At 43.7% G+C, this 14,008-nt stretch overlaps 1 protein-coding gene across 1 annotated transcript in view; it reads left to right on the top strand.

The window, feature by feature from the left end:
* The window catches only part of col13a1 (collagen, type XIII, alpha 1), a 234,378-nt gene that overhangs the window by 143,641 nt on the left and 76,729 nt on the right, over positions 1-14,008 (top strand). Inside the window, exons 13-16 of the mRNA XM_078199346.1 lie at positions 2,475-2,501; positions 4,320-4,346; positions 13,113-13,178; positions 13,398-13,505. Coding sequence (XP_078055472.1) covers positions 2,475-2,501; positions 4,320-4,346; positions 13,113-13,178; positions 13,398-13,505 — 228 coding nt within the window. The remainder of the gene's footprint in view (positions 1-2,474; positions 2,502-4,319; positions 4,347-13,112; positions 13,179-13,397; positions 13,506-14,008) is intronic.

The raw sequence follows: 14,008 nt of genomic DNA, 5'->3' as shown, positions 1-14,008 counted from the left end.
TTATCTAAATAGAAATAATGTGCAGGGTACGGGGAAAAGGCAGGGGAATGGCATTAAGACATAATGCTCATTTGTGGAGTCGGTGCAGACACAATGGACCAAGCTGCCTTCTGCACCGTAACAATTCTGTAATATAGCTTAGTATTTTAAAATTGCAGTTCTTCACGGATGATAGCTTGAGTGGTAAAGGTCATTGTCTGAGCACAGAAACATATGTGTAACAATATGTAACAGTAATTCAGACTTGAGAATGAATGAAAGGGGATGTAAGAGAAATGGGTGCGTTTATGTAACAGGACATTTTGTACATCAGGCAGACAGTCAAGCTATTCTGTAATTGTTTGGAAGTTTAGCTTTATGGCTGTAAGCGGCTGCTTTACATTCCGAGCAAATGAGGTTTTGGTCTTTTTACATTCAGCATCTCATCTGTTACTTTGTCAGTGATTGTTGCCTGAATAAACCAGCCAAATTATATCTACAACTCCTGATGTAACATTAACTTCGAGAAAGTTATTGTTCACTGCACTTGCTTTTTTAAAAAAAAAGAATAATTTTTTGTACCTGTTTTATGCTTGTGTTCAAATTATTAATTTTGATATTTGCCTGTTGCACAAGACTTTCGCCTCAGTGAAGCTGCGTCACAAACAGTCCTTAAAAATTAGGCTGAATATTTGAAAGCGATTCCTTACTGGGAGTTCAAGAACTGGACACTTATTCCTGGATTTAAGTCCCAGCTGTGTTGCTACCCGAAGGCTCCAGCACTGATGGTTTGAATGTGCCTTTGCATTACTGCACATTCTCTGATGACCAAATCCGTTCGCCAGGGGAAACCTATATTTTTAAACTTTTTTTTCTATAACCTGATTTGAAAACAAATTGTACTTTTTAAAATGGGAGTAATGGGGCAACCGTCCAGTCCTTGGAAGAATGTGGTGAGCAGGAATGGGGGAAGGGGATGATGGAGAGACATTGCATTTATATAGCACCTTTTTAATGAATTACACTGAAGTGTGCTCATTGTTTTATAGGCAAACTAACAGGCACACAACAAATTTTCACAAACATTACTGAAATACGTGAGCAGTTAATGTACACTTTGGATTGTTGATTGTCGGATAAACATTAGCCAGAGCACCAGGGAATCTCCCCTGCTTAGTTTCAAATAGTTCCATGGATTGTTTTTACGGCCATTGAGAAGTGGGAATAGATTTGGGTTTAACATTTTGCGTGAAAGATTGAACCTTCAACAGCTAGCACTCGCTGAAGTGTCAGCCTAGATTCTCTGCTCAAATACTGGAGTGAGACATGAACCCATGTGACCTTAAGACTCCAAGGTTAGCGTGCTACCCACAGCCTTTTTTTTGTTCATTCGTGGGACATGGGCGTCACTGGCTGGCCAGCATTTATTGTCCATCCCTAGTTGCCCTTGGAGGGCAGTTGAGAGTCAACCACATTGCTGTGGATCTGGAGTCACGTGTAGGCCAGACTGGGTAAGGACGACAGATTTCCTTCCCTAAAGGACATCAGTGAACCAGATGGGTTTTTCCGAGAATCGACAATGGTTTCATGGTCATCAGTAGATTTTTAATTTCAGATTTTTTTTATCGAATTCAAATTCCACCATCAGCCCTGGCGAGATTCGAACCCGGGTCCCCAGAACATTAGCTGAGTTTCTGGATTAATCTACATAATGATCCCAGGAATGAAGGGCTTGTCAAATGAGGAGCGGTTGAGGAGTTTGGGTCTAAACTCGATGGAGTTTAGAAGTATCTAATTGAAACTTACAGAATACTGAGAGGCCTAGATGGAGCGAACGTGGAGAGGATGTTTCCACTCGTGCGAGAGATTGGAACTTGAGGGCACAACCTCAGCGTGAAGGAACGCTGCTGTAAAACTGAGATGAGGAAGAATTTCTTCTGCCAGAGGGTTGTGAATGTGTGGAACTCATTGCCACAGAGTGCTGCGGAGGCCGGGTCATTGAGTGTCTTTAAGATAGAGATATATAGGTTCTTGATCAATAAGGGGATCAAGGGGAGAAGGCAGGAGAATGGGGATGAGAATCATAGCAGTCAGGATTGAATGGCAGAGCAGACTCGATGGGCCGAGTGGCCTCATTCTGCTCCTGTATCTTATGGTCTTATGGAACTCTGCACAGGCAGTGAAGCAAATGCATTTATCTGGACCCAATTCCATCACTTGAAAATTGTCACTGCTCTGAAATCGATTGAATGTCTATCTAACTCCAGTTGACGTAAGCTGCTGCAATATACATTTCTGGTTGCCCTTGATGTTTTGTTTCATTCCAAGTACAGTTAGGATAAAAATGTTTTCATTGCCAGGTATGTTCCTGATCTAAATTCTTATTAATCTTAGTAACCATTTGACTGTTTACATCATGACAGCGTGTCTTAACCTTTTATATCTCCTTTACCACAATGACATTCCAATGTGACTCATTGTTTGTGTCTGTACAGGGTCTGAATGGTCCAAAGGGTGATAAGGTGAGCATGGGCTATAGTTGCCAGTATTATTCAGCTTATATCGACCTTATAAAAGTTCCACCTTTGTACCTAGAGAGATGTAGAATGGAACTTGCAATTTCAGCAGTTTAAGTTTATTTATCATTTATCAGGCTTACATTAACGCTGCAATGTTAATGAAGTTACTGTGAAAATCCCCTAGTTGCCACACTCCAGTACCTGTTCGGATACACTAAGGGAGAATTTAGCACGGCCAACGCACCTAACCAGCATGTCTTTCAGTCTGTGGGAGGAAACCGGAGCACCCGGAGGAAACCCACGCAGACACGGGGAGAGCGTGTAAACTCCACACAGACAGTGACCCAAGCCGGGAATCGAACCCAGGTCCCTGGCGCTGTGAGACAGCGGTGCTAACCACTGTGCGGGGTAAGGGATGGGCTAGCACCAAAGTGACTACAGTGCAAAGGGAAATCAGGCAAGGAATGTGACAGGTGAATAATGAGCACAGTGTATAACAGGCAGTTAATCCCACAATCTGTCATTTCCTAAACCCTTCCACTTTGAAAGTAAGATGGTTCAGAACAGGTGATGATGTTAGATTAGTCTTCCATGGGAAACATAACGGCTAAAATTCTCTGGCCCTTCACGCTGGGGGGATTCTCCAGTCCTGCCGGCAGTGCACCCCCTGACCATGGGTTTCCTGAGGTGACGTCAACAGCGGCGGGACCAGAGAATCCCACCGCTGGCAAACAATGTGCTACTTCCCGCCAGCGGGATACACGTGGCTGGGAGACCGGAGAATCTCATCCAATCTCTGTAAAACTGATGAATAAACCTTTAGGCTCAATTAAAGAGCCAGACAACTTCAGGGTCTTGAGATCCAAAAGTTATTTTTGTGGAGAGAAGATTTGGAAAGCCTGGTCTGTGAGATCTGAGAGTTAAACAAAAAATATTAGCAATTTTGGTTTGTTCTACTAGCAAGAATCACCAGTAACTAACTCCGAATCGGAATCTTTTCCACACTGATCTTTCACAAGATGTGTCACAATACACATTTCCCACACATGGATCTTGGAAATCTCCTTAAGAAATGTTGCAAGATTAAACATTTGGGTTAACCCTTTGGCACCATTTGTACATATCCACGCTCCATACTGAACCATCTCCTTACTTCCTAGGATTATGATTAAAAGGGGAATAGTGCATTAGGGTTTGGGGAAAATTCCATCCTCTCTCTCTCTCTCTCCTTCAGACTCTCCCCTCTCTCTCTCCTTCACACTACCCCCCCCCTCTCTTTCTCTCTCTCCCTCACATTCCCCCCCCCCCCTCTCTCTCTCTCCCACACTCACTCATTCAGTCACACACTCTCCCACACACTCGGGCAACGAGCCCCCTACCCTCTCCCCCACCCATCCGCACCATCCCATGAGGCCTATTCCATGACCTCGGTGGGGGGTGGGGGTGGGGGGGCTTCACCAGGTCACATCGGACCCGGGGGAACCCACTGAACAAACCCGCCATACAATAAAAACAACATGTATGGAGAAAGCTCCAGAGATCTGGCAGCAACTTCACAGACGCTGCCAGACCCGCTGAGTTTTCCCAGCACTCAAATGTTTTTATTTCAGATCTCTAGCATCTGAAATATTTTGCTGTTATTCTAATAATTGGAGAAATGTTCTATCCTTATTTATGTTGAACAAAAAAGGCAGTTAAAAAATCTATCTGAATTTGGGAGGAGTTGAGTTTGAAATCGCAGCGTAATACATTAATCATTTTGCTACAATAACAGAAATGATGTATTGACATTGCGAATCTGATTAAACTTCCATTTTCCAGGGTCAGCGTGGAGATTCTGCACTCTCAGTAAGTAATCTGTCTCTCAAACTCTATTTACTTATGGACCTAGTGGATATAATGAATGACTATCTAGCTTTCCAGTGTGATTTTTAATATATTGAGATTTATGGATAATGAACATAAGGAGCTGAAAACTCAAGCTCTTGAAATGTTTATCTCTAGGTTTCGCTTTTTTTATTTTTAACAGTTCAAGGACAGGAATAAAGATGTTTCCAAATATCTTCCGTCATAAATGCTTAATTTTTTCAATAATTCATGTCAGCTCCCTGTTAGTACTCTAATGTTAATTTTAGTTCGTGCGTTAACCCTTCTTTCTCTTTCAACCTTTGAAAACGATGGGAGCTACTGGCTAAGTTTCAAATTCTCCGATAGTTTGGAAATTCAGGTGTACTCCATCACTGTTGGTTAGATTTTTGATATTGGGTGCCAATTGTCATAGAATCATAAAATCCCTACAGCGCAGAAGGAGGCCTTTCAGCCCATCAGGCATGCACCAACAACAATCCCACCCATGCCCTATCCCCACGTAGTCATCCTGCTAATCCCCCTGACACTATGGGGAAATTTAGCTTGGCCAATCCGTCTAACCTGCACATACATAGATTTACATAGAATCCTACAGCGCAGAAGGAGGCCATTCGGCCCATCGAGTCTGCACCGACCACAATCCCACCCAGGCCCTATCCCCGTAACCTTATGCATTTACCCTAGCTAGTCCCCCTGACACTAAGGGACAATTTAGCATGGCCAGTCCACCTAACCCGCACATCTTTGAACTGTGGGAGGAAACCAGGCGCAGACATGGGGAGAACGTGCAAACTCCACATAGACAGTGCTGGGAATCGAACCCGGGTCCCTGGCGCTGTGAGGCGGCAGTGCTAACCAGTGTGCCACCATGCTGCCACTTTTAAGGTCTTTGGGTCACGTTGCCTACAGTGTGAATCTCACGACCTCAGCTCTTCTAGACGTTATTCGTGATTGGTTTGCACACATTCGAACATTTAAATAGGATCTGGTGCTTTGAACGTTCAGACAATTTACCATAATTTTAAAAACCCTGCTTCATTCTCCTTCCTGCTGGTTTTCAGTTTCTCTGCCATAAGTAAATAAAGGAAAAATATATTCCCCAGGTAATCATCCCCTAAAATAATGTCCATGTCAAGGCTTCACTTTCACAAAAAGCATTCCAGGATGGCCGCTTGAATCAGTATTTTCCTGGGGTAGGTTTCAGATCAAATGTTCACCATTGGGAAACTAGGTCACTCCCATTTTATCATTACAGAGCAGTTAATACATTGAGGGTGTCAGACACTTTTTTTTAATACTCTTGTGCAAAGGGAAATGATTTGCTTTTTACACGGATTAACAATTCCAGACAGGAACAAAGTACAGATTTAGCTTCCTCAGTGCTTGCTATAACCTAGGGTTCCATTTCGCTGTCACACTGTTCCTTCTCCTTATTTCTACATGATCATCTCACCATGCCCACTCTCTTTTCGCTTGTTCCATGGTCCACTGCTATCCTGGGGGCACCTACGACCCATCAATAAAATCCAGCTGATTTTTAAAAGGTTTTAAAAGGAGAATGGCTTGACCCAAGGCAGATTCATCAATAAGGAATTTGATTAACTGCAGCAGAAGATGTGTGAAGTTGTTTTCATGTCAATACCATGTCTGCAGCTTCTCAAACCAGAGTAGGAGATAACCTTGATATCAGAGAGATAGCTAGGGGCACGGCCTGCTATCTACACAACAGTCATGTTAAATCACCCTGGTATGGGCTGAGCAAGATTGCTTTTCCCAGCTAAGTCAGAGTGTCGGACAGCCATGTTTCACTGTCACTTTCCTCCCCATTCCCAGATAGTTCCCACCAATCCCCAAGTTGGCAGAAACATTGAAGAGAAAGAACCCCCCCTGATGTTACCAGCCAGAGTGTCTCAAAACCACAAAGGATAACTTGAGGCACTGATTCGCAATGGTGTATATTTGTTTGGAATAATGTGAGAAACCATGTATAACTCAATGTGGAACCAGTTATTGTATAAACGGTTAATAAAGTATTTATTAAAGTGAAAAGAAAAACACACAACAAGAATGAATTACACAACAGCATCTCAGGATATTAATAACTAAACACACCTTTAATCAGAAATGACCACTTGTTCCCAAAATATACCCACGTTTCCCGGACTCACTCAGTCTTTTCCCAAACAACATCTACTTTAGTAACTCCTATTGCCGGAATTCTACCGCCCCATCCACCACGGGAATCGGAACAGACGAGGGACGGACACTGGGAAGGTCTGTTGACCTCGGGCGGGATTTTCCAGCCTCAGGTCGAGCAAGGCTGTAAAATCCCGCCCTATAAGTCAAATCCAGCTCACAGTTAGCACACAACACAGCTTCGATCACCAAGTCTGGGAAAACACCTTTTCCAGTTTCAGCAAAGGCACGAAACTGCATCTTTAAGAGGAGAATATCTGCAATTTACTGTGGCTTCTAAAGGTTAGATGGAACAGGCCTCAGTGGCTCTGATCATAGGTGGGACTGCCCTCTCTGAAAATTAGATGGAGATGGCATGTCTGACTGGTGGATGGAAAACTAGCCTCCTTCCCCAATGAAGCTGTTAGCTGTCATGTTGCCAGATTAAAGTCACCCATAATCACAGATGTTCCTTTAACACATGCATCTCTGATTTCCTATCTAATGCTTTTCCCAACATTACCACTTCAGTTTGGGTCTGTAAACCACCCCCATCAATGTTTTTTGCCCCTTGTTGTCTCTTAGCTCCATCCATACAGATTCCACATCATCGATGCTAATATCTTTCCTCAATATTGTATTAATATCATCTTTAATCAACAATGTAATTCCACCACATTTTCCTTTCTGTCTGTCCTTCCTAAACACTGAATAGCCCTCAATGTTTAGTTTCCATCCTTGCTCACCTTGGAGCCACGTCTCTGTAATGTCAACAATATCATCCCCCTTTACATCTATCTGTGCAACTAATTCATCCATTTTGTTTCGAATGCTCCAAACATTCAGCTTTTAACATTTCTTTTCCCTTTCCTACTATTTTTTGCTCGGTCCTTACCCGACACTGGCCCTTGATTTCTCTGCCTATCACTTTCTTTATTCTCCTTACTGTCTTTTCCTCTTGTTCTTAATTCCCCCTGCTTTGAATCCTTGCAAAGGTTCCCATCCCCCTTTAGACGTTATTATTTCAATAGCCCCACTGATCTCTGATAAACAATTCTGATATGGCAATTTGCACATCAATTTCTCTAGACGCCTACTAATCCTGTTACTTGTTTGTTACCTTTTCATCTGAAGTTTACTGTTAAACACGTTAATTTCCAAATTCCAAACATTTATTAATACACAGCTTTACGTGATCTGCTTTTCATTTCATCGCTGGTTGATGAGAATTCAATTTCATTTTCCATTAGGCTATAACCCAGAGTAACTTTGTAAACTAATTAATCACCGAGATTTGTGTTCAAGAAGCAGGAACACCTCACAGTACCAGGTTTTTGGGTATAATTGTTACCGTATGTACCTGTGTAGAAGTCAGATTTTTGAGACCAAATTTTTAGGCAAAATGTAGGGGGTAAGCCTGTACACTGAATAATATTGTCTAAGGGTTGAGATCATTTTGCACCAGGACCAATGGAGGTTGTGTGACCCGACTGGCACCATTCTGTTCCCTGAGACTGCCTCTCTTGCCTTTCCCCTTGCCGAATCTCTCTCTCTCGGCACTTTCCTGCCTGACTCTCTCGCTGTTTTCCTGCCCGACTCTCTCTTTGTCTCTCTCTCTCTCTCCACTCTCCAACCCGACTCTCTCTTTCTCTCTCTCTCACCACTCTCCAGCCCGACTCTCTCTCTCTCTCTCACCACTCTCCAGCCCAACTCTCTCTCGCTCTCTCTCTCGCCGCTTTCCTGCCCAATTTATTTTCATTTAAACAAAGCTATCTCGGGGCTTCTGCAGAAGCCAAGTGGGTGAAGCTCTGATCAAAATTTCACAATTGTGTTTGAGGGGGAAATGACAGTGTCGATTTATGTAATTTGTCTGTCAGAACATAGCTTCCAATATTCAAATTGTTTAAGGTTCATCTCCTACCCAACAGGCCAACCTGAAATACAAAGCCCACCCAATCCGGGGAATTACTCAGTAACCGGCACACAAAACCTTCCCAGCCAGGAAACCCCCCCCAAAAAATCCCCAAAACACACAGACCACCTCGACATCCACCCCAACCCCCGAAAACACAACAAACTTCCCCAACCTAAAGCCTTCCCCCCCTAAGTGTCTAAAGATGTGCGGGTTAGGTTGATTGGTCATGCTAAAAATTTCCCTTGGTGTCCTGAGATGCGTAGGTTCGAGGGATTAGTGGGTAAATATGTAGGGATAAGGGGGTAGGGCCTGGGTGGGATTCTGGTCGGTGCAGACTCGATGGGTCGAATGGCCTCTTTCTGTACTGTAGGGTTTCTATGTTTCTAACACACACCATCTCCATAACCAGCTCTCCCCAACCACCTAAAATACAGCAGAACCCACGCACCCACTGCCCTCTTCCTCCAGGGGTCTCGACCAACACCTCACCCCACCCCCCATATGTCACCCCCACACAAATATACCCCCCCCCCCCTCCCCCTCCATCCACCACCCTGCACAAGAAAAAAGTCATGATGTGGAGATGCCGGCGTTGGACTGGGGTAAACACAGTAAGAAGTTTAACAACATCAGATTAAAGTCCAACAGGTTTATTTGGTAGCAAAAGCCACACCTGAAGAAAAAAGTAACAGGAGTAATGGAAAAAAGGAAAAGTCCCAGGAGACGAGAAGACAACAAGCCCCAATGTAAGGGCAAGGGGCAGCAAGGATTGGACCTGAGCCAAATGAGAAGAGGCAGATCACCGAAGGAGAGGGGACATGTCCTCTCTCTCTGCCCGACCCCAGAAACCAAAACTCCCATTCTCTGTGGAAAACAACCTCGGGGATATGTTGATAACACAGAGGAATGAAATCACCTCTCATGACCCTGCACAGACTCCTTACTAACACGGAGAAAATGTCCAAATTGACACCAGACTGTAAAGCAAACCATTTAGAAATTTCAGTCTGTGGCATGTCTGGTTGCTTTGTTAACTGGACTGGCTGAACTTCTGCTCTCAGTGGTACTTTATTGCCCTTTAATGCATCAAAGCAGTTTTAAAAGCACTTACAAGTCGATTTGTTTGTTGCATAGTTCTTGCAGGATGATTTAAAGCCCTGGTTTTTTTCTGTAGTGCCTGAGAATGCTGTCAGTTAAAACAGTCTTAATTCCAACTCTGGATTTACTTTGGAAAAGCTGCCTTCGAGGCTTGTATTTTTGATATTTATCCAAAGAAATCATGATTGAAAAATGCTGTTGCGTAAATAAATAATTGCAATCATTCAAATTCCAATATTTATTTTCATTTGCCGTATACCTACAGAGATGTGGAGATGCCGGCATTGGACTGGGGTAAGCACAGTAAGAAGTCGCACAACACTAGGTGGCTTGTGCTACCAAATAAACCTGTTGGACTTTAACCTGGCGTTGTGAGACTTCTTACTGTACCTACAGAGAAAGATAGAGTCAGCATCAGTCTAAATAGTTGCAATCCGCCCTGCCCTCCTCAGTGTAACAAACTGAAGACAAACCATAATCCATCGAGAATTGAACAATCAAACTTTTCTATTATTTATTGGGAATATTGATGAGAGTCACATGACCTTACCTTATTGCCCCAAATAATCAAATTGAAGGGATTACCTGTATTTAAAAAAACTCTGAATAACACATCTGGAATATCAGCTGGAGAGATAGCCTCAACTTCACAGAGAATCCCTACAGTGCATTCGACCCATCGAGCCTGCACCCACAACAATCTCACCCAACCCCTCTCCCCACGTATTTACCCTGCTAACCCCCTGAACTACACGCCCTGGGACACTAAGGGGCAATTTAGCATGGCTAACCCACCTAACTCGCACATCTTTGTGGGAGGAAACCGGAGCACCCGGAGGAAACCCACGCAGACACGGGGAGAATGTGCAAACTCCACACAGACAGTGACCCAAGGCTGGAATTGAACCCGGGTCCCTGGCGCTGTGAGGCAGCAATGCTAAGCACTGTGCCACCGTGTCACCCACATCATCAGTAAAGATATGACCATAAACTCCCCTCAATTCAGTGAAACTATCTCCATTTCTTTCTTATCTAAGTTGCAATTCGACAGATTCTTAAAATCAATGTAAAATTCCGTGTATCTCCCATTTTTTTTTTGTTGCATGTTTTCTTTGATAAAGATATTCTCTGTGCTTCAGTTGAGACATTTGTGGATGTAGCTTTCTGTAAGATTAGGGTTAGTGAGGGACTGGATGTTTATTCAGCATCACCTACTGAGCTCACATCAGCAAGAGGTTTTACAGTTCATATCTAAAAGCCCGGGTATGTGGCCATGGAGAGTAAGCGTCCACACTCAGGCCATGAAAATGGATGGAAAAATCAGAGCAAGCACAAGTGCTAATTCCCAATCTGTCCGCCTGACGGGCAAGGCTTCAGGTTGGGAGTGAAAGCCATGTGTCAGGCACACATCTTATCACTTCCCAGTGTGTCCTGATAGTTTTGCATTCCTGCTGCCCTGCAGTGCGGCCTGCTTTGGATCTCTGAGGGATTGCATTCTCTGTCTCTGTCAGATATCCTGCAGGACCATGCAGATCGACAGTACCTGACCCTAAAACAAATCATCTGTAAAGAGGTTACATAAATCTACCTGTTAGATTGATAGTAAGCAACCAATTTCTTTTAAAGTACCTGTATTAATAAGGATAAAGTGTACATTATTTTGGAGGGAAGGGGTGTAGAGGTATGATTCTGTCTGCCTGTGGAAAGAAGTTTCTGTGTTGCATTCTGTAGGAGTTCCCTGGGACCTCACTAGCAGCACTGCGGCTAAATCAGATCCTGACTGGGAAGGTTTGTGGGTTGTGCTTTCACTGTCATTACGGTCAGTCTTATAACAGAGTGTCTTGTGTTCTTTCGATGTTGTTCAAAACTGCGTCTTGTTACCGGCTGGTTACTAATGGGAGCTCAGAAAAATTCCTGTTCATAATCCAGTTTGGATACTCGCCTGTAATATTCACATAATTTAGTCAACTTTGATCAGTTGCATTCTGAACTCCGGTTTGATTTATTTAGTAGGGTTGCCCAACTCTCATTGCACATGCACCTGGAGGTTTCATCACATGACTCTGTGCCGTCAACTGTTGCACCCCCACACTCCTGCCATTGGTCATCCAACATGTTCATCTTCCTGCACCAAACATAGTAACTAGAAGCAGGAGGAGGCCATTCGGCCCTTCGAGCGTGCTCAGCCATTCATTTTGATCATGGCTGATCATCGGATTCAATATCCCGATACCCCTTCTCCCCGCCCCATATTCCTTGATCCCTTTAGCCCCAAAAGCTAGATCTAATTTCTTCTTGAAATCACACAACGTTTTAGCCTCAACTACTTTCTGTGGTAGTGAATTCCACACATTCACCATCCTCTGGGTGAAGAAATTTCTCCTCGCCTCAGTTCTAAAAGGTTTACTCCTTATCTTCAAACAATTACCCCTAGTTCTGGACTCCCCCACCATTGGGAACATTTTTTCTGAATCTACCCTGTCTAACCCTGTTAGAATTTTATAAGTTTCTATGAGATCCCCGCTCACTCTTCTAAACTCCAGTGAATATAATCCTAACCGACTTAGTCTCTCCTCATATGGCAGACCTGCCAGCCCAGGAATCATAATTACAGAGCAAGAATATCTTCATTATTAAATTGAATGTTTCTTAACTGTTAGATGAACATTTCCATGTCCAATATTTCAATAAATAATAAACAAAAGTGTTCAAAGACAGTTTTCCAAACCCATGACCATTTCCATCTAGAAGGACAAGGGCAGCAGATACATGGGAACACCACCACCTGCAGGTTCCCCTCCCAGCCACTCACCACCCTGACTTGGAAATATATCAGCCGTTCCTTCGCAGTCGCTGGGTCAAAATCCTGGAATTCCCTCCCTCACGGCATTGTGGGTCAACCCACAGAGCATGGACTGCAGCGATTCAAGAAGGCAGCTCACCACCACCTTCTCGAGGGCAACTAGGGATGGGCAATAAATGCTGGCCAGCCAGCGACTCCCATGTCCCAAGAATGAATGAAAAAAAACAATACTTCAGCCCCCAATCATTTTCCTCCTGGGCTATTGCTCACAGCAATGTCCTGGAGATGAACCTTTAATCCCTGAAGACTCCAGGATGGTGTTGGAAACCTTATTAATCAGCTTCAACTGGGAAAGTCTGTGTAGTTCGTGTATTGTCTAAACACACAAGTTATTCTGAAATCGCAATTCACTTTGTTATAAGACTGGGTCTTATTTCTCTCTATTTAAAGCCAGCAACTAATTCTGAGGGTAGTCCTTTGGTGAAAAAACAGTTTGACTTTAATTTTTTGCTTTATTTTCCTATAACATTCGACACATGATGAAAGATCCTTTCACCAACTACACACCCCCGTAAAATTATTTCTGTTGCTGGCTTTCATTCTGGCATCGAGCTCTGTTGCTTTTCTCAACATTCTTCTCTTTTTTCCCCCTCCTCTCCTCTATCCCTTCCAAAAAAAAAATTCACACCAAACATCATCTCATGACCTTTGGCTTTGTACTGACCTGTGACCTCTGGCTCACCTACCTGTTCAGTTTACTCCACCTCGATTGAAAATGCTGCCACCTGCTGACCAGTTCATCAGACGCCTCTACCACCAGGTAAATGCCTTTCCTGCTGCCAGCACCTCTTTGTTCTCCTCTGTCCTCCTGTTCCTCTCCCCTCCCAATCTAATAACCTATTCTTTGGTTATGAAATATGCTTTTTGGCTGCTCTACTTAATATCAATGACTTGCTCCTTTAATTGGTAAACGAATTGCAAGCCAGTCGTGCTAAGTATTATCTTTATGCAACTTGATGGCTTTTTGATTCATTCCCAGGGTGAACAAGGACAAGCCAACAGCAACTGCTCTCCAGGGCCACCTGGACCTCCAGGGCCAAAAGGACCCCCTGGCCATTCAGGAAAACCAGGCACTGACGGATTACCAGTAAGCCTTAGCTGTGTCCACTTCTCTCTTCCTTAGATCTCTGTCCTGCATGCGAACAATGTCAACATTGGCTTGGCAGGTGCATCACAATGGTGTTAAGGAACTAACCATCTTTAGACTTTCCCCTGTTAACCTATTTATTGTCTCAATGTCTTAATCTAAGATGTTTAACAACCCTTGCAAACAATGCCTCACTTACTACAGTCCAAAGATGTGTGGGTTAGGTTGATTGGCCACACTCAATTGCCCTTTCATGTCAGAGGGATTAGCAGAGTAAATACCTGGGGTTACGGAGATAGGAGCTGGGTGCGATTGTTGTCAGCGCAGGCTCGATGGGCCGAATGGTTCTTTTTGCAGTGTAAAATTGCGGGTAAAATTATTTCAAAACTGTTTCTAAGCAGTGAACTATCTGCATTATGATTTCATAGTGCATTTAATCACAGCCCAAATGGCAGACGTTCCTTCAGCTCCCTCGCCCTCTCATTTGTGAGAAACTTTTCCTC

The sequence above is a fragment of the Mustelus asterias genome, chromosome 28 (assembly GCF_964213995.1).
Source record: "Mustelus asterias chromosome 28, sMusAst1.hap1.1, whole genome shotgun sequence".
Classification (NCBI taxonomy): Eukaryota; Metazoa; Chordata; class Chondrichthyes; order Carcharhiniformes; family Triakidae; genus Mustelus; species Mustelus asterias.
The sequence above is the reverse complement of the archived record's forward strand: the minus strand, read 5'-3'. Positions and strand labels throughout refer to the sequence as shown.